This window comes from Cervus canadensis, chromosome 1 (assembly GCF_019320065.1).
Source record: "Cervus canadensis isolate Bull #8, Minnesota chromosome 1, ASM1932006v1, whole genome shotgun sequence".
Classification (NCBI taxonomy): Eukaryota; Metazoa; Chordata; class Mammalia; order Artiodactyla; family Cervidae; genus Cervus; species Cervus canadensis.
Window position 1 is genome coordinate 75,431,331 of NC_057386.1, and position 19,954 is coordinate 75,451,284.

The 19,954-nt window shown below is 39.0% G+C and overlaps 1 protein-coding gene across 1 annotated transcript in view; it reads left to right on the forward strand.

Annotated features, from left to right (window-relative positions):
• The window catches only part of RNF150 (ring finger protein 150), a 263,130-nt gene that overhangs the window by 174,820 nt on the left and 68,356 nt on the right, over positions 1-19,954 (forward strand). The window contains exon 4 of the mRNA XM_043485779.1: positions 722-804. Coding sequence (XP_043341714.1) covers positions 722-804 — 83 coding nt within the window. The remainder of the gene's footprint in view (positions 1-721; positions 805-19,954) is intronic.

Here is a 19,954-nt window from a genome sequence, read left to right on the forward strand (position 1 = left end):
TCCCCCAGGAGAAATTTTAGAGCAGTGGATTGCAGTCCATGAATGTGGGGCTGCTTGAGCCACTGTAAGAGATTCACAGCCACTTGTATTTGAGGTGTTGTCTCTAGTGTGAATAATTGATTTGTCTCACTAATTAGGTGCTACTGGTTTTCAGCTATATAAAAATACCTTTGAGCTTAATAGGATAAAACTCATTTTAAAAGCATCACTAAGTTTAAAGCATATTTTTTCAGTACTTTTTTTCTCCTCAAACAGAATAATAAAAGAACAAGGACTGTTACATAAGTAATGTATTACAGGGTGTTGAAAGAGATGTAAGTATTTGAAAAGAAAGCTGGAACCACTATTTTAGAGTTGTATACATTAGATTCCCAAGGAATGATAGATTAAATATCATTTTGATGAGTCTCCATGAAGAGTATTTCTCTCATCCTTGAGACTTTGCGTTGTCACCTCTGATTATAATAAGTAGCATGATTAGTAATGGTACATTAAAAAATGATTTCCTCATCAAAGCTCTTGCCGTGGAACCAGGAAACAAAAAGTGGAGGTTGGAAGGAATAGAAACTAAACCAGTGCATAATAAATTATGGATTAAGACAGCCAGCTTTGAGACAGTTGAAAGCCCTGCTCCAGGCAAACTCTCCTTTGGCTTGTTACTTGTGTGTTTACAGAAGTTGAAGCTTGCAAAGCAGGCTCATCTGTGCTTTCTCTGTTGCAGGAAACGGAGCCTGATTTTGACAACTGTGCCGTTTGTATTGAGGGGTACAAGCCCAACGATATCGTCCGGATCTTGCCCTGCCGGTGAGTGGCTAGCTGCCTGCTTTTGACTGGGGCCTCTCTGGTTCCAACCTGCTTGGCCTAGCCCTGCAAGGTCAGTCTGCCCAAACACTGCTGGGGTTCAGGAAGAAAGAACCAGCACCCTGATTGGTTTTGTATAACCTTTCTCCTTGGAAACATTCTGTCTTGTGAAATGAGCACTGTTTTCCCATCCTCTTCATACCAAACTAAGGCTCCGTGACCTAGAACCTCATGATGCACAGTTGGACCATGTAGCTCCAAGGTCAGGTTTTTGTTAACAGCAGACCTGGAATATTCAGAATCATCCCCGCTTTTACAAGTGCTATTTTAATTAAAATAATAAACTCTTAAAAATGTCTTCTGGATGATCATGAAGGGATCAGCAGCCAGAATATAGTCAGGAGTGGGCAGGAAGCCAAAGGCAGGTTTCATTTTCCTTTATTTTTTGCTGACAAGAAGAGACTGTGGCAGAAACCTCCAAACTTCTAGAACCTAGGGTAGAATGTCAACAGGTGTAGTTGGAAAACTGCCTGGGTGATTCTCATAGAACTCTAGTCCTTCTCTAGATTCTTTTTATACAATTCAAATTAAACAAATTTAAATACTTCAATAAAATATCTTAAAGTTGCTTAAAGCTTCTTTAGTGTTTTTGCATCTACATAAGTGTCCTAAAAATATAAGTTAAATTCTGCCTTAGAGAAATATTCTTCTCTTAGAAATCCTGCCTTTTAAAATTCTCAGGGTATTTAAGTAACTAAAGTAGAAAACAGATACCACCAAGATATAAAACAATTCATTTGGTCAGAAAACAATGCGATGCTAAGAACTATTTATTAGAAACACAAAAGAAATCATGCCTTAGAGGAATGAGTTTAATAATCCCAAAGTGACAGAGAAGTGACAAAAAGGAACAAGATACTTAAATAGATGCACACACTCCAAGGGGAGTGAATGGGCTTGAAATGCTCTCACGCAAATTGATCGGTAGGAGAACAGGCCTGCAGAAAGTGCACTCTGGTGGCCCCAGCTGAAGCCTTCAAGTGGGATTCGCTTTCCTTAGAGATGCTTGACCATCTCTAGAACAAGTCATAAACGGATACATCAAGGCTTGGCAGTGGCCTTCATGTGAGGGTACTATAGATAAGTTCTCTCTATAGACATTATACTTGGTATTTGCTTGATGATTTCTTGAAACACTGGCCAAGGATGGTGATAAGTGAACTGCAGAGAGCCTCTCCAGATAGCATCGTTCCCTCTGCAGTATTTTATTAGGAGTTTTATAAAGCCTCCTAGCTATAGGCAAGGAAAGTACTTGCTTTTACTTTCCTTTGGAGATGGCTTAGTGCCCTGTGAGGCTCCTAGTAATAAAAAATAGCCAAAGCTAAAATTAAAGTTCAGGGGCATCTTTTACCTGAAAATCCAAAGAACTTTACAAATATAATTAAGAAAATCTGTTTTAAGGACATATTTAGGCTTACTTTAGTTCTTTCATTCATACTGTATAAAACAGCTGGTTCACTGAGGGCTCTTTCATGAGTATATTTTATGTGACTGCATATAATTGCTAGAGGCTGCATAATATCCAGGTCATAGACATACCACAGTGTAATTTACCATCCTCCTGTTGTGGACCATTTGGCTGATTTCAGTTTTTAATTATGACAAATTACATTGCTTTAGCAGTATTTAGATGGCTGTGGTATATTTTTCCAGATCTCCTTTTATAGTATTTTTTTGGAAATATTAACCAAGACAAAAATAGCACTTTAATATTTGTCACACACACACACAGAACTTTAGGAACTTTCATTTTATTGATGCTAGCCCTTGCCCCAGGTCAGTTCAGTCTGGCCTCAGGCTCCTCTTTCTTGTGTCATCATTTGTTTCTCAGTTCATTCCTTGATTCTTTCTGCTTCAAGTTCCTCCCTGTCCATCTGTCTTTGTTCCTTCCTTTGGGCCCTGCTTTAAATAACAAAATATATCAAGCATTACCAAACGCAGGTTATAGTTAGTGTTTGATCTTAGTCTCGCCACCCAGTCCTACTCTTTGAAGAGCTCCTCCAATTTTTCCATGCGGCTTTTAAAATCAAGATATTTTTATGCCTGTTGCTGGTCTCTGCCAGACAGTTTGCACTAATGGATGTTATCAAACAAATGCACTGGCATTTGCTTTTTGCTAGATAATTTCCTCTGGGGCATTATTAAGCCTTTGCTCCTATGAACCTCGTAGACTCTTCTTTCCCATTATTTCCAGGCTGACTCATCCACAGAATTCTTTGCATCTCCTTGGAATACAAACTGTTTAAAAAAATGTTCCAGCATATTGTCTGTCTTCTCTCACCCACTTTATTGTGGCCTCCTAATTCCTGACATGCTGGGCGCCCCTCTTCTCTATAGTTACCTTGCAGGGAGTCTTTCCAAATCATGCATCACTTGTACCATGACTTTTGGAAGATCATTCTCTTGGCTGTGTCTCTCTTTTAAAGGCACTTGCACAATTAGGATGAATTAATAAATGATCCTTCCTCTTTGTAGTCATGATGATTGTTAAAGTTAAATTGTGCACATCTTCATGTACCACTTCTTCCCCTTTGTTCTTTCTAAGTAGGGTCCTACTCTAGCACTTGAAAGCAAGCTAATCCACGGGGTGAGCCTAGACACACACATTTAATGTGAGGGAAGGACCCACAGCTGCACACAGAACACCTCAGATCTAACTTTTGAGGTTTGGAGTTGATCCTAATATACCACTAAGATATTTTCCAAGGAACTCCGGTTTTGCTGTAGCATACCTATGCCAAAGCATACAATTCACTATATTTTTAGGCTGGCTTTTGTGACTCAAGTTTGAACTTGCAATTATGATTTTTAGCCACAAAACAGATCTCACTGAAGTTCTGTTGCCTTCTCTTGTCCAGAGAATAAGCTGGGCTTTCTGAGTCTTCCATGGCTTTTATCCTATGGTGTCCGTACTGTCCTTCAATGGTTATTCATCTCAATCTATTTAACTCCCCAATTTCAAATGCAGTGTCTCAGAAAGAGCATGATCTCCTTGGGCAGGGCAAAAGTCCCTGTTTGCCATAGATCACCAGTCCAGGTTGGATGCATGAGACAAGTGCTTGGGGCTGGTGTCCTGGGGAGGTGGGAGGGGGGTTCAGGATGGGAAACACATGTAAATCCATGGCTGATTCATATCAATGTATGGCAAAAACCACTACAATATTGTAAAGTAATTAGCCTCCAACTAATAAAAATAAATGGAAAAAAATAAAAGATTAAACATTTTTTAAAAACAAAGCAGAATTTCCCTTGTGGTCCAGTGGTAAAGATTCCACCCTTCCAGTGCAGGGAGCTCGGGTTCAAACCCTGGTGAGGGAACTAAGATCCCACACAGGGCAAGGCCAAAAAAAAAAAAAGATTGAAAATAAAAAATAAAAACAAAACAATGTACGCATCCTTTCTCTAAGTTGCCTATACAGTTCTTTCCTATTTCTATTTTATTGCTAAAGCATTATCACTAATTTGGGAAGACACTAGTTTCATCTACTGTCTTTCCCTTTGTTTGCAAACTCAGCCCTACAATTCAGGAAAAATTATAAAGCTCCTTGGCAACAAGCAGACCCTTGCCATATTCTTTTTAGTAACTAAATGCTTTATTTGAAACAACAAACATTTCTTTTGTTTACCAGGAATAGTGTGAAGTACCAGAAATGAAAAGGTAGATGGGATGGTCCCTGCTTGAAAGGGAGTCAGGCTAGTGAGAGAGAGATGGGGATTTAACTAACTGGTCACAGCACACAGGATCATATACACAGCAATAATAGCAAAACAAATTAAAAATCTGGAGGAACTAGTACCAGGCACAGGAAGTTAGGGAAGCCTCTGTAGATTTAAAGGGGCTTCTCTGATGGCTCAGTCAGGAAAGAATCCACCTACAATGCAGGAGACATGGGTTCAATCCCTGGGTCAGGAAGATCCCCTGGAGGAGGAAATGGCAACCCACTCCAGTAGTCTCGCCTGAAGAACCCCATGGACGGAGGAGACTGGTGGGCTGTATAGTCCATGGGGTCGCAAAGAGTCAGACACGACTGAGCCCAGCACAGCACAGAAACAAGTGAGATGTCTTCATATTTTCTAACCATGGTTGTTTTGCCCATTACATCCTCATTTTAGAAAATTTGTAAAATGGATAAATATTTAATCATCTGTGTAACTTCCTCATACAGGGATCCACTGCTAACACTTTTATCATTTCCTTTTATTTCCTATGCCTATTTTGTGCAAGTTTGAGATACGGCTGTCAACAGCAATTAATATCCTTCTCTTTTAATGCTTCCCTTGTGGTTCAGCTGGTAAAGAATCCACCTGCAATGTGGGAGACCTGGGTTTGATCCCTGGGTTGGGAAGATCCCCTGGAGAAGGGAAAGGCTACCCACTCCAGTATTCTGGCCTGGAGAACTCCATGGGCTGTATAGTCTGTGGGGTCGCAAAAAGTCAGACATGACTGAGTGACTTTCACTTTCACTTTCTCTTTTAATATCCTGCTCTTTTTACTTAGCATTAAAAGAATTTGCTAGAAATAGTATTAAGTTATTTGTGGCTCATTTTGACTTTCCGACTCCATAGGCAGAAATTGATCAATGTCTAAGTTGAATAAATCAACCAAAGACCGTGAGATGTTGGCTCTTATTCCTCAAGAATCAGGGCCATTTTGTGGGCCCATCAGAATTGTCAGCTGACGTAAACCCGGAGTGTGTCCTAACTCCCTTCATCTCATTCATTAGTAACCCATTGATGAGCTATTCATGTCTCGTCATCCCAGCCCCTAAGAGAGAAAAGCAGTTTAGCCTAGACAGACAATAGTTTGGATAATAATGGCCCGTGGAGGCAGCGTGTCTTGCTGGCTCATTATTTTCACAGTTGGATTACAAATAAAATCCTCTAAAACCCAAGTTAATATCTTAGATAGCTGCACCTCAAGCATTTAACCAGTCTGTACACAAAATGTCCCTTCAGATTGCCTCCTGTGGTTAACGGTTTGTAGATGGTGCTTCCTGGAGGGTTCTGTAGGAGGCGCTGTTGTCAAAACTGCCAGCACTTTTTCTAGGGTCTTTGTGTGTATTTTGGAGCCAGGGAACGAGGTCAGTGAGCAGCTCTGCAGGTCCATGGCTTGTTGGGCTCCTCACTCTTCACAATAGGATTGTTTTGTCCTAAACAATCTCACCTGTTAGAGATTTCTGGAAGGGGGTGTGTATGTGTGCATGTAGTAAAATATACATAGCATAAAATTGATCATTTTAGCAATTTTTTTAATGAGATTTAGTTATTTTTATTTGGAGGATAAATGTTTTACAGTGTTATGTTGGTTTCTGCCAAATATCAACATGAATCAGCCATAGGTATACCTATGTCACCTTCCTCTTGAACCTCCCCCACCATTTTAACCATTTTTAAGTTTATATTTCAGTGGGTTACAGCATACCATCAGTACATTCATCTCCAGAAGAACTTCATCTTTCCAAACTGAAACTCTGTAGCCATTAAACTTTAATAACATTATTAACTCTCCATTCCCCCAGTCTAGAGTTTTGTGTGTGTATGTTTTAATTTCGGCTTGATTTTTATTAACAGAAGACAATGTCAATGGATGAATTAGATTTTCACTCAAGAATCTAATTTAAGTTGCTTAGCTAAAAATTGATTTTTATATATTCAATTCAAAAACAGATGGTGAATAATAATTTTACAGATTTCTGGTATTGTTATTAGTGCTATTTGTCATGATTTAGTTGCTCAGTTGTATCTGACTCTTTGTGACCCCGTGGAATGTAGCCTGCCATGCTTCTCTGTTCTCCAGAGAAGAGATTCTCTGGAGATTCTCCAGACAAGAATACTGGGGTGGGTTGCTATTTCTTTCTCTAGGGGATCTTCCCAACCCAGGGGTTGAATTTGTGTCTCCTGCATTGGCAGGCAAATTCTTTACCACTGAGCCACCTGGGAAGCCCCATTATTACTATTATTACAATACTAATATGATGCTACTCTTATCACTATTATTAGAGCTGTTATTGTTCCTCTTACTATTACTGACCACTCTTACCACCATCCATTCTTCTCTGGCTTTCTGTGATGGCCTTCTCCCTGATCTCCCTATTTCTACTCCTGCCCCTTAATCATTCATTCTGATGTCTGTTTTTGATTATCCAACTAGATTAACTGGACCTTGGGTATTTTTTTAGTGAGTACAAATTTAAACTCATTAAGTGTATCAGAAGTATGACTTAAAATTATACTGAAGTATAATTCTGTCTTTTGTTTCTCTCAAATGGATTTCTGTAACAAAGTAGAATCACAGAAAATTAAGAAGGTGCTCATATTTGCTTTTTACAAGAGAATTGAGTTAACTAGTGCAATTGCCACTGATTTTTTCAGGAATTACTGAAAGAAGCAATCTTAGGAATTTTGCCATTGTAACTCTTGTTAGGATTTTCTACTCTGATTTGATTGTGAGGACTTGCCAGAGCAGTTCACACATGTAATACCTGACTTTCTCCTGAGAGGGAGAATGTTTTTATGCTGTGGATACAAAATTGTGCTGTTTTCCAAAATTTTTTTCATGTTTTGTTGATAGAAAGCCAACAGCCAAATCTGTAGTCCATCTCATAGCCAAAAGGGACTTTTTAGCTTCATCCCTGACTCTGTTTTATGTCTCTATTCTTATTTTTCTTTCTTCTGCTTTTTTTTGGCATCCTTTTGGATATCTGAATCTCTTCAGTCACCTTAAGTCCTTTCTACAATAAACATTTTCCATGTGTTTCAAACTTTCTCAGTGTCATTTTTAATTGATATATAATATCCCCTAGGCCGTAATTTGACTATTTTGGGACAGTTATGTTGTTTTCTCCTCCATACCCATATACTTTTATTTGCTGTTATAAATAAGGCTGTGATAAATAGCTATGTGTGTATGGACCTTAGTTACATTTTAGATCATTTCTTTGTTTCTAAGGTTACAAATTCAAATTGCCTAGTTGCTTTCCAGAAAGTGGTACTGAAGGAATGTTCCAGTTAGTCAAAGGTAAGAAGAATACTCCAAGTGATATCCTAGAATTGTCAGAGTATAATGCACATGTCGGACTTCCCAGGTGGTAAGGAACTCGCCTGCCAATGCAGGAGACGTAGGTTCGATCCCTGGGTCAGGAAGATGCCCTGGAGTAGGAAATGGAACCCACTTAGATATTCTTGCCTCAAAATTCCATGAACAGAGAAGCCTGGTGGGCTACAGTCCGTGGGGTTACAAAGAACTGGACATGACTGACCAACTAGGCACATACACACACACACGTACACACACACACAATGCCCATGTCAAGATAACGGTGGAGAGGTAGGCCAGTCCAGATCACTTAGGACCTGGATGCCTGGCTGAGGAGCCAGGGTTCTAGCTAACTTCTGAGGTACCTGCTGAGGAGTTCAATTTGTGTTTCATAAATAGCACGCTGGCAGCATGTGGAGTAAGGCTTAAAGGGATCTGACTGGGGTCAGAGGAACCCGTTAGAAGACTCTGGCAAAGTCAAAGCAAGAAGTGCTGGAGGCCTGACTGGAGTGTTGGATTTGGACATGTAGGCAGAAGGATCTCGTCTAGTCAGAGGAGATTTAGGAGGTAAACCTAGCCTGAGTCAGCCATTTGGAATACTTGAGAAAATAGCTGCCCCTGTCAGATGGTGACTGATAGATACAACTGTATTTGTTTGCATTTAAAACCTGCTCATATCTTTCCGTTTGGATTCTAAACAATAGAAAAAAATCCAACAGCTAGCTCAAATACTGTAACAGAAGAAACATTTAAGAACCAGAACAGATTTAAACAGATTTTGTTTCTCACTCAAAAAAAAACAAAAAAACACTCGAGGACCAGCATTGGCTTATCTTTTTAAAATTTTCTTTTGAGTTATTCATCCCACAACAATCCCATAGCTGGGCCATTTAGGCAACGTTCCATTTTGGATGGCCAGTCGTTCGATTCTGTAAGTGTAGATTGTGTAAGTGTTAGATTGTGTGAGAGCTCTGCTACCCTTTCTCTTTCTCGTTTCTTTGCTTTAGAAATGAGCCTAATTTTCTACTGTATCTGTGTAAGAGATCTCTTTAGTAATTCAGAACAAAGGACATATCAGACTGTTTCCTTTTTTTCTTCTCCTTTGAAACTTAAGTCTACAGTTTTACAAAGATCAGAACGTGACTAACAGCACTGGTGTTGAAAGAAATGAAATGGAGATTTAAATACAATAATGCACCGGACTAAAAGGAGCAAACAGAATAAATGGTTACTGTTAAAGTAGAAAACAAATTAATAGAGAAGGAGCAGTAAAGCTTATATGTGCAAATCAGGGCAATAGAGACACAATGTGCAAAGGAATTTCTCATGACATTCCAGCCTCTGAGTCAGAGAAATACTGAAAGGGGTAGGCCTGGAGATTTGGAAAAAGAATTTTTGAAGGCTGTTGAAAAGTCGAGGCCTAGATTTGGTCTTCTAACTCAGTGAATTCTCGGAAGGTCTGTTACATACCACATGTCTACAGTTGGCAAGAAGCTTATACTTCATCTTTGTCCGTCTACCCAAACAACCAACTGCTTTCCTTTCTCATTTAATATGACTGACATATGTATATTTTTAACATGGATCTAATTATTGACTCCTCAGATAGCAAATTCATTAACTCTTCTCCCTAAGGACATGTGGTATTTTCCTTTACAAGAGAAACAGCTCTGGGAGAGATACAGTAAAAAGGTATACGGCACGGACTCCCCTGGTGATTCAGTGGCTAAGACTTCAAGCTACACCACTGAAGGGCCCAGGTTCAGTCCCTGGTAGGGGAACTAGATCCCACATGCCACACAATAAGACCTGGCACAGCCAAGTAAATAAATAAAGAATTTTTTTAAAAAAAGATGCATGACAAACAGAAGAGGAATCCACTTGTAAAGCTTTCTGAACAAACATGAATCCTCAGGCTCCCAGAGTGACTTGCCGGCTAAAGAACCACCATCCTTAAATTCAAATTAGTAAGATTTACAGAACTAACGTAGGTGAAAGCACCATGCCTGTTGACGAGTGTGTGACTCACAGTGGCTTGTATCTGATGGGCCTCTCTCTCTGCTTTTTTACTGTGTATCAGAGAGTTTCCCTGTTCTTGTTGGATGCTTCCAACCAAAGACACCTGGACAGCTCATAGCCTCCCCTGCTTCCCCTGAAATTCTGATTGGGACTCATATATTGGGTTCTTTAATGACAACCTAAGGCAACATAACAGTTGGGACTCTGATATTCATCTCTGAACTTAGGGCTCTCATTCATTCTCCCTGCCAGGCACAACATGGTCATAACATAGAACATAATATAAAGAAGAATTATAACTTGATGTAGACATGAGTGGAAACCATAATTACAGAAAACTAACCAAACTGATCACGTGGACCACAGCCTTGTCTAACTCAATGGAACTATGAGCCATGCTGTGTAGGGCCACCCAGGACAGACAGGTCATGGTGGAGAGTTCTGACAAAACGTGGTCCACTGGAGAAGGGAATGGCAAACCACTTCAGTATTCTTGCCTTGAGAAGCCCATGAACAGTATGAAAAGGCAAAAAGGTAGGACACTGAGGGATGAACTCCCCAGGTCAGTAGGTACCCAATATGCTACTGGAGATCAGTGGAGAAATAACAACAGAAAGAGAAGAAGTGGAGCCAAAGTGAAAACAATGCCCAGTTGTGGATGAGACTGGTGATGGGAGTAAAGTCTGATGCTGTAAAGAACAATATTGCATAGAAACCTGGGATGTTAGGTCCATGAATCAAGATAAATTGGAAGTGGTCAAACAGGAGATGGCAAGAGTGAACATTGACATTTTAGGAATCAGTGAACTAAAATGGACTGGAATCGGCAAATTTAATTCAGAAGATCATTATATCTACTACTGTGGGCAAGAATCCCTTAGAAGAAATAGAGGTGGCCCTCATAGTCAATAGGAGTCCGAAATGAAGTACTTGGATGCAATCTCAAAAATGGCAGAATGATCTCTGTGTCCAAGGCAAACCATTCAGTATCACAGTAATCCAAGTCTATGCCCCAACCACTAATGCCAAAGAAGCTGAAGTTGAACAGTTCTATGAAGACGTACAAGATCTTCTAGAACTAACCCCCCCCCCACAAAGATGTCTTTTTCATCAGAGGGGATTGGAATGCAAAAGTAGAAAGTCAAGAGATACCTGGAGTAATAGGCAAATTTGGCTTTGGAGTACAAAATGAAGCAGGGCAAAGGCTAACAGAATTTTGCCAAGAGAAGGCACTGGTCATAGCAAACACCCTCTTCCAACAAAACAAGAGAAGACTCTATACACTGACATCACCAGATGGTCAATACCAAAATCAGATTGATTATATTCTTTGCACCCAAAGATGGAGAATTTCTATACTGTCAGCAAAAACAAGACCAGGAGCTGACTGTGACTCAGATCATGAACTCCTTAATTGCAAACTTCAGACTTAAATGGAAGAAAGTAGGGAAAACCACTAGACCATTCAGGTATGACCTAAATTAAATCCCTTACAATTATACAATGGAGTAACAAATAGATTCAAGGGATTAGATCTGATAGAGTACCTGAAGAACTATGAATGGAGCTTTATAACATTGTACAGGAGGCAGTGATCAAAGCCATTCCCAAGAAGAAGAAATGCAAAAAAGGCAAAATGGTTGTCAGAGGAGGCCTTGAAAATAGCTGAGAAAAGAAGAGAAGTGAAAGGCAAAGGAAAAAGGAAAGATATATCCCTCTGAAAGCAGAGGACCAAAGAATAGCAAGGAGAGATAAGAAAGCCTTCCTGAAAAAAAAAAAAAAAAAAGAAAGCCTTCCTAAGTGACCAATGCAAAGAAACAGAGGAAAACAATAGAACAGTAAAGACTAGAGAGCTCTTCAAGAAAAGTAAAGCTACCAAGGGAACATTTCATGCAGAGATGGGCATAATAAAAGACAGAAACAGTATGGAGCTAACAGAGGCAGAAGATATTAAGAAGAGGTGGCAAGAATACACAGAAGAACTATACAGAATAGATCTTCATGACCCAGATAACCACCATGGTATGATCACTCACCTAGAGCCAGACATCCTGGACTGCAAAGTCAATTGGGCATTAGGAAGCATCACTATGAACAAAGTTAGTGGAGGTGATGGAATTCCAGCTGATCTATTACAAATCCTAGAAAATGATGATGTTAAAATGCTGCACTTGATATGCCAGCAAATTTGAAAAATTCAGCAGTGGCCACAGGACTGGAAAAGGTCGGTTTTCATTCCAGTCCCAAAGAAAGGCAATGCCAAAGAATATTCAAACTACTGCACAAATGTACTCATCTCACATGCTAGCAAAGTAATGCTCAAATTCTCCAAGTGAGGCTTCAATAGTACATGAACGAAGAACTGCCAGATGTTCTAGCTGGATTTAGAAAAGGCAGAGGAACCAGAGCTCAAATTGCCAACATCTGTTGGATCATAGAAAAAGCAAGAGAATTCCAGAAAAACATCTGCTTCATTGACTACACTAAAGCCTTTGACTGTGTGGATCACAACAAATTGTGGGAAATTCTTAAAGAGATGGGAATACCAATCTTACCTGCCTCCTGAGAAATCTGTATGCAGGTCAAAAAGCAACAGTTGGAACCGGATGTGGAACAATGGAGTGGTTCCAAATTGAGAAAGGAGTACATCAAGGCTGTATATTGTCACCTGGCTTGTATGACTTATATGCAGAGTACATCAAGCAAAATGCTGGATTGGATGAAGCACAAGCTGGAATCAAGATTGCGGAGAGAAATATCAATAGCCTCGGATATGCAGATGACGCCACCCTTATGGCCGAAAGTGAAGAAGGATTAAAGACCCTCTTGATGAAAGTGATAAAGGAGAGTGAAAAAGTTGGCTTAAAACTCAACATTCAAAAAACGAAGATCATGGCATCCATCTCATTACTTCATGCAAATAGATGGGGAAACAATGGAAACAGTGACAGACTTTATTTTCTTGGGCTCCAGAATCAGTGCAGATGGTGACTGCAGCCTTGAAATTAAAAGATGCTTGCTTCTTGGAAGAAAAACTATGGCCAACCTAGACAACATATTTTTTTTTTATTTTTAAGAAACATTTTAATTGAAACACAGCATATAAACAGAAAAGTACAGAAAACATAAGTATAGAGCTCCATGAGTTTTCCAAAAGTAATGAGCACTCAGATTAAGAAGCAAGATATTTCTAGCACACTAAAAGACCACTCATGCCCCAGCCAACTTCTTTCCATCCACCCGAAGATAACCACTAGCTTGACTTTCTGAATTCTATTGCCATAGATAACTTTTGCTTATTTTTGAACTTTATATAAATGGAGCAATGCAATATATACTTTTTTTTCAATGTTGTATGTGAGATCCATCCACATTATAGTAGATAGCAACACTTTTTTATGTTATGTAGGAACCTAATTGTAGAATTGCTGTGTCTTGAATCAGTTCTAATGAGATGGATGAAACTGGAGCCCATTATACAGAGTGAAGTAAGCCAGAAAGATAAAGACCAATACAGTATACTAACACATATATATGGAATTTAGAAAGATGGTAACAATAACCCTATATGCAAAACAGAAAAAGAGACACAGATGTACAGAACAGACTTTTGGACTCTGTGGGAGAAGGCGAGGGTGGGATGTTTTGAGAGAACAGCGTCGAAACATGTATATTATCTATGGTGAAACAGATCACCAGTCCAGGTTGGATGCATGAGACAAGTGCTCGGGCCTGGTGCACTAGGAAGACCCAGAGGAATCGGGTGGAGAGGGAGGTGGGAGGGGGGATCGGGATGGGGAATACATGTAACTCCATGGCTGATTCATGTCAATATATGGCAAAAACCACTACAATATTGTAAAGTAATTAGCCTCCAACTAATACAAATAAATGGAAAAAAAAAAAGAATATACCAGACCCACGCATATAGTAGTCTTAAAGAGGTAGAGTTAAAAATTAAAGCTCATTAAAGCTCAGTCTGCCTAATTTACATTTTAATACAAATTCTAAATAGGCACTTTTGGTACATATTCTAAGACATTTGGTTTTAATTACAAAAGGTGACTTGAGAACTAATATTTTTCCCTAAAAGAAAAACTAACATACAAGTTTTCATTCTGGATTTTGTAGCTAAAAGAAAATTTTCTTCAATGCTTGGTTGAATTCTACTAGTAATGTGTCTATGACAGCATTAACACCATAAAAAAAATAAATAAATAAAATCGCAAATTATGTTATATATATTATCAATTTTAAAAAGTAATTTTTAAAAATATTTCAAATAGACAACATATTAAAAAGCAGAGACATTACTTTACTGACAAAGTTCTGTCTAGTCAAAGCTATGGTTTTTCCAGTAGTCATGTATGGATGTGAGAGTTGGACCATAAAGAAAGCTGAACACTGAAGAACTGATGCTTTTGAACTCTGGTGTTGGATAAAGCTCTTAAGAGTCCCTGGGACAGCAAGGAGATCAAACCAGTCAACTCTAGAGGAAATCAGTCCTGAATATTCATTGGAAGGACTGATGCTGAAGCTGAAGCTACACTACTTTGGCCACCTGATGCAAAGAACTGGCTCATTGCCAGAAAAGACCCCGATGCCAGGCAAGATTGAAGGCCGGAGGAGAAGGGGATGACAGAGGGTGAGATGGTTGGATGGCATCACCAATGCTGGGCAAGATTGAAGGCCGGAGGAGAAGGGGATGACAGAGGGTGAGATGGTTGGATGGCATCACCAATGCTGGGCAAGATTGAAGGCCGGAGGAGAAGGGGATGACAGAGGGTGAGATGGTTGGATGGCATCACCAACTCAATAGACATGAGTTTGAGCAAGCTCCAGGATCTGGTGACGGACAGGGAAGCCTGGCGTGCTGCAGTCCCTGAGGTCACAAAGTGTCAGACATTTCTGAGTGACTGAACTGAGATGTGAATATCATTTTAATATTTGAAAACTTCAAAAATCACAAGTTTTTCCAAAGCATTAAAAATAAACACTGGCCCCTTAAGACTTCTAACCCAAGGGACCCATCTAATTTTAAGAATGAGTCAAAGAACTGAATGTCTGTGTGAACAGGAGATTCCAAACTCTTTATGAGTAAAAAACAATTTACAAAACACTGTAATGTGATCAGGATTCCGACTCTGAGCCTTATAACTCGTGAAGTGGAAAACAAAGGGATGCTTTCTAGCCAGGCAGAAATGGCCTGTCCTGACTTTACCCTGCCGTGTCTGTTCCATATGCTTGACTAGAAACAGATTTTTTTCCAAGTTCGTTTTTCTAAAAAAATGATGTGTGCTGGCTGATTTTCATAAGATTTCACTTACCCTTTCATGCCCATGTTACAACCTTGAAAGTTTTTTAAAAAGTATGAAACAGCAGAGAAAACATTCATTTCTTTGCTAATTGTAAGAAATTTTGAAAAGGGTGAAAAGTAAAAAGAAGAAAAATAATAATCTCACCATCCAGAAATAATCATTGTTAATATGAGTATATTTAATTTTTATAATGTATGTGCATATATTAAATATTATAGAGTCAGGCCATTAATTCAGCTTTTATTTTACTTTACTCTTGAGAATGTATAAGTAAATAAATAAGTAAATAAAGTTATAAAGTAAGCATTTTCCTATAACTTTAGAAATTATCTTAAAATATTTAGTGGTTGCATAATAGTCCATTATTGGGGTGTATTTAACTGCCCTCCCCACATTGTTCACCATTTAAACTGCCTCCAGTTTTCATCATTATAAAATCATGACCTTACTTGTTTATCTTTTTTTTCTATATTCATCCCATAGTATATACTCCTAAAAGTTAACTTCCTGGGTCAAAAGTACTTTCCAAAGGATCTTGATAAGTTTTGTCTAACTGCTTTCCTGAAAAGTGGTTATGATTTACACCCCACACCAGCAGGATGTACTTGCATTAATGTTCTTTTGGAACCAAGAAGTGGTACCATTTTTAACCCTCTTTCTCATCTAATAGCCAAATACAAAGTAGCACTTAGCTTTAATTCCTATGTCTTTGATTTCTCTGAGCTATTGCACTTGAGTAAAGGGAGCTCTTCATGTATGGTATCTGTCAACTGAAAGAGTTCACAGTGTGAGAGTTGTGAGTTCAGTTTTCTTTGGGGCTTAATGAAGACCATAGGCCAGGAGGCAGAAGGCTCTAGGGAACAACACTGAAGAGGTTGGGGAGGGAGGGCTCGGTGTACATGTGATTTTGGTGAAGGGCGATACATGCAATCAAGCACACATTTTGGCAGAAGTTTGATGCTAGCCACAAAGAGCAGATGTCTCCATTAATGATTTTAGTGCTTTTCTATATATGAGAAGATGCAAGGAATTGGGCTCATAAAATCTTCTTCTGAAAATATCAAACTATCTGATGACTTGTTTTGCCAGTTTTTCCCAGAACACAGAGTACTTCATTCCTGATCTTTGTCTTGAACTTCTTTTGAGGGAGTGTCGAAGGTTAGCAAGTGGCTAGTGACTTCATTCTTGTGGAACCTGATAGCAAGAGACAATTTTAATTGGTATATCTAATGTAAATATAAATCATCATTGGTGGTAAGATGCTTCCTAATTTTAGAGATGTTAAATAAAGTGGGAGAGAAAAATGATCTGGCATAGAACTGATAAAATGTGATATTAACTATTTTTAACACTTTGTTTTCATATTTTGGAAAATAGTGCTTTTTCTCATTTAAATATTTTTAGTCTTATGCTTTTAGATTAATAGAAAAAAGTTATAAAATTTATGAATTTTATCTCCCCTCCTTTTAATCTTTCTTTACCCAAAAAAAATATATCTATAGTAAAACAACTGAGCAATTAAGTATATTGTTCAGATTTCTCTGACATTGATGTTGGTGTGGGCATCCCACTCATACTCATTATTTATGAAAAACATTATTTAAAAAACTCATTCTTTCAAGAACATAATTTTACATACTCTGCCAAATTAAAAGTTATATAGTGTGGTGGGAGTTTAAAATGGCACAAGTGCTTTGGGAATTTGTCAGTTTCTACTGAAGTTAAATATACACTATTCTCTAACCTAGCAATTTCACTGGTGGATATAATACCCTAGAGAAATGAATGCATACACTCACAGAAAGACTTGTACAAGAATGGTCATCATAGAAAATTTCATCATAATAGCCAAAAAATAACCCCAAGGCCTAACAACAGAAAAACCTATGGTTCAGTCAAGGTACATTCATATAGTGAAATATTACTTAGCGGTAAAAAGAAACATCAAATCAGATGTACATCAAAGCACAGATGAATCTGAAAGAGTTATGTTGAACCAAAAAAGCCAGGCAAAAATTCCATTTAAATGGAATTCAATCACAGGCAAAGCTAATCTTCGGTAACAAAATTTCTAATGATAGATTCATGGCAGGGAGTGGGTATTGTCAGGTCAGGAGAAGGAGGGGGCTCTCTGGGGTAACAGAAACAGTCTTTATCTTCATCTGGGTAGTGTGTACATAAATGTATACCTACTTAGGAAATCATCCAGCGTACTTAAGATTTATGCATTTTACTGTATATTAAGCCTTCATTTAAAAGAATGAAAGGGGAATTCCCTGGCTGTTCAGTGGTTAGGACTACACTCCCACTACAGAGGGCATGGGTTCAATCCCTGGTCAGCAAACTAAGCCACACAGCACAGCCAAGCTAAGAAGAAATAAAATAAAATAATGAAAGCGATTTTACAGTACCAAAGGCTGTGGACTTAAAAAAGTCAACTTCGTACATTAGTCAAAATTACATAAAATTTAAGTTCAGAGTTTGCTAATGTTGCTTTCTTATCATTTTTCTTTGATTACTTTGGATTTTTGTGTCTAAATGCCAAAAATTAGCCATCACTTCATCTAGGGTATTAAAAGAAGGAAACGTGAAAGAGATGGCAGCTTTGGTAAATGTCTGATGTGTTATTTTCTGTTGTTATTTTCAACAGAGCAAATGCTTCAGAAAGCAGCCTTGAACCATAATAACCTTGTTAAACATGGCATTCTGACTTCAAATGTCCTGGTCCCCAGTTATACTCATCAACTAGACACTCGGGACGCATGCCAACCAGCTCTGCTGCCCCAGCCAAACAATATAATTAGACCAGGGTCAAGTTTTAAGTACAGAGCCTCCCTCGGCCAGAACCCAAAGGATTGAGACGCACTGCAAGAGGCCAGTTCTGCAATTCCCTCTGAAATTGCATTCCCAAAGGACTGATTTCTTCAGTAGCAGGAGGATCTGATGTGGCTTCTTAGTTCTTTAAATTTTGTTGGTTTTTCTTTAATGCTGTTTAAACTCAAAACTATGGACAAATGGCTGAAATAAGTGGCCATTTATTATAATACTTTGAAAAACATTCTACTGTTTACAAAGGTCTTTTACATGTGATGTCTATTTTACATCTCACAACAGCCTATAATAGAGTTAAGGCAGGGACCGTTAACACCCCTTTACTTGACTAAAAGAAAATCTTTACTCATGGGATCATAGGGTCCAGAGCGCAACTAGGTTTCTGACTTCTGAGCCAGCACTCTTTCCAATGTACTGATACCACTGCAATGCTATTGACCCCTTAACCCCTCCTGCCCCCGCCCCCAGGTAACTCTCCCATGCATTCAACTCTCTGGGGCTATGGTTTTGGCTGCAAGTCTGCCTCAGGAACCCCCATCTCACTCTAAGTAAGCCAAATGTCTGAGAACCCTAAGGAATCCAGATCAAATCTAGCCCAGCTTTAAGGAATTTGCTTTCTCCACAATGATTCCAAGCTTGTTATTGTGGGCCTAAAAACAGACCAGCTCTTTTTCACAGAAGGGCAGTGTCTGTGCTAGTGAGGTGAGCCATAATTTACTTTATTGCCTTCTTTTTTTTTCCCTCTCCACCAGGTAAAACTGCTAGCGTAGCAGATGAGCTTGCCAAAACAAAGCAATTCTGTTTTTAACAACAGCCATAATATGGTTACTACTGGTTCTGTGTGACTTTGAAAAGCATGCTACTGGTTACAAAGGTCTTTTGCATATAGTATCTACTTGGCATCTTACAACAGCCTATAATAGAGTCAGGGTAGAGACCACTGGAGCTTCCCAAATGGTGTAGTGGTAAAGATCTGCCTACCAACTCAGGAGACACAAGAGACACGGGTGCAGTTTTGATCCCTGGGTCGGGAAGATCCCCTGGAAGAGGGCATGGCAACCCACTCCAGTATTCTTGCCTGGAAAATTCTGTGGAAAGAGGATCCTGGTGGGCTACAGTCCATGGCATCACAAAGAGTCGTACACAATGGAGCAGACACACACACACAGAGGGACCATTAAGGCTGTAATTTAAGGAAAACCTTAACTCATAGAGTCAAAGGTCTTAAGTCCTTTCCTTTTCTTCTTTCTGCTCCCCCCTTTTTGTAAATGATTTTTATATAACCTAAATAGGGGGAATCAGGGAAATGAATTTTCTCAAAATTGGTCCAAACATTTCAGACCAAGTCTAATAGCAGAATCACCCCCACAGAGACGCACTGGGCTGGTTGGGTGGAGTTTATCATAGGGAGAGGCTGGTGTCTACTTACCTGGCCCTGTAATACTGCATGGTCACCACAGCAAGGACTTTCTGAATAGGAGACAGAAAGATGAGACACCCATTGAATAACGTCACTTAATGACAAGAAGTCCATGATCATAAGGAATAAGGGGAAGTCTGGCTAAAGTCCATGATTGTTTTCCTCGTTGTTCATGCCTCCTTCTGCTCAGCCCGTCTACTTGATTTCAGAACACTGATTTGGACTCAACCTTGCCAACTTTATTTTCTGTTCCTACTTTTTCTTCTCTTTTTTTATTGGAGTATAATTGTTTTGCAATGTTGTGTTAGTCTCTGCTTTTCAACAAAGTGAATCATCTGTGTGTATAGCTTTCAATCCTGTTGAATTTATCATGCATATCACGATACCTCCACTATGCCTTTTCTCATGGAAATTCTTTCTCCTTGGATTTCTTTCCTCCAGCCTTCAGAGTTCTTCCCAGAATTCAAG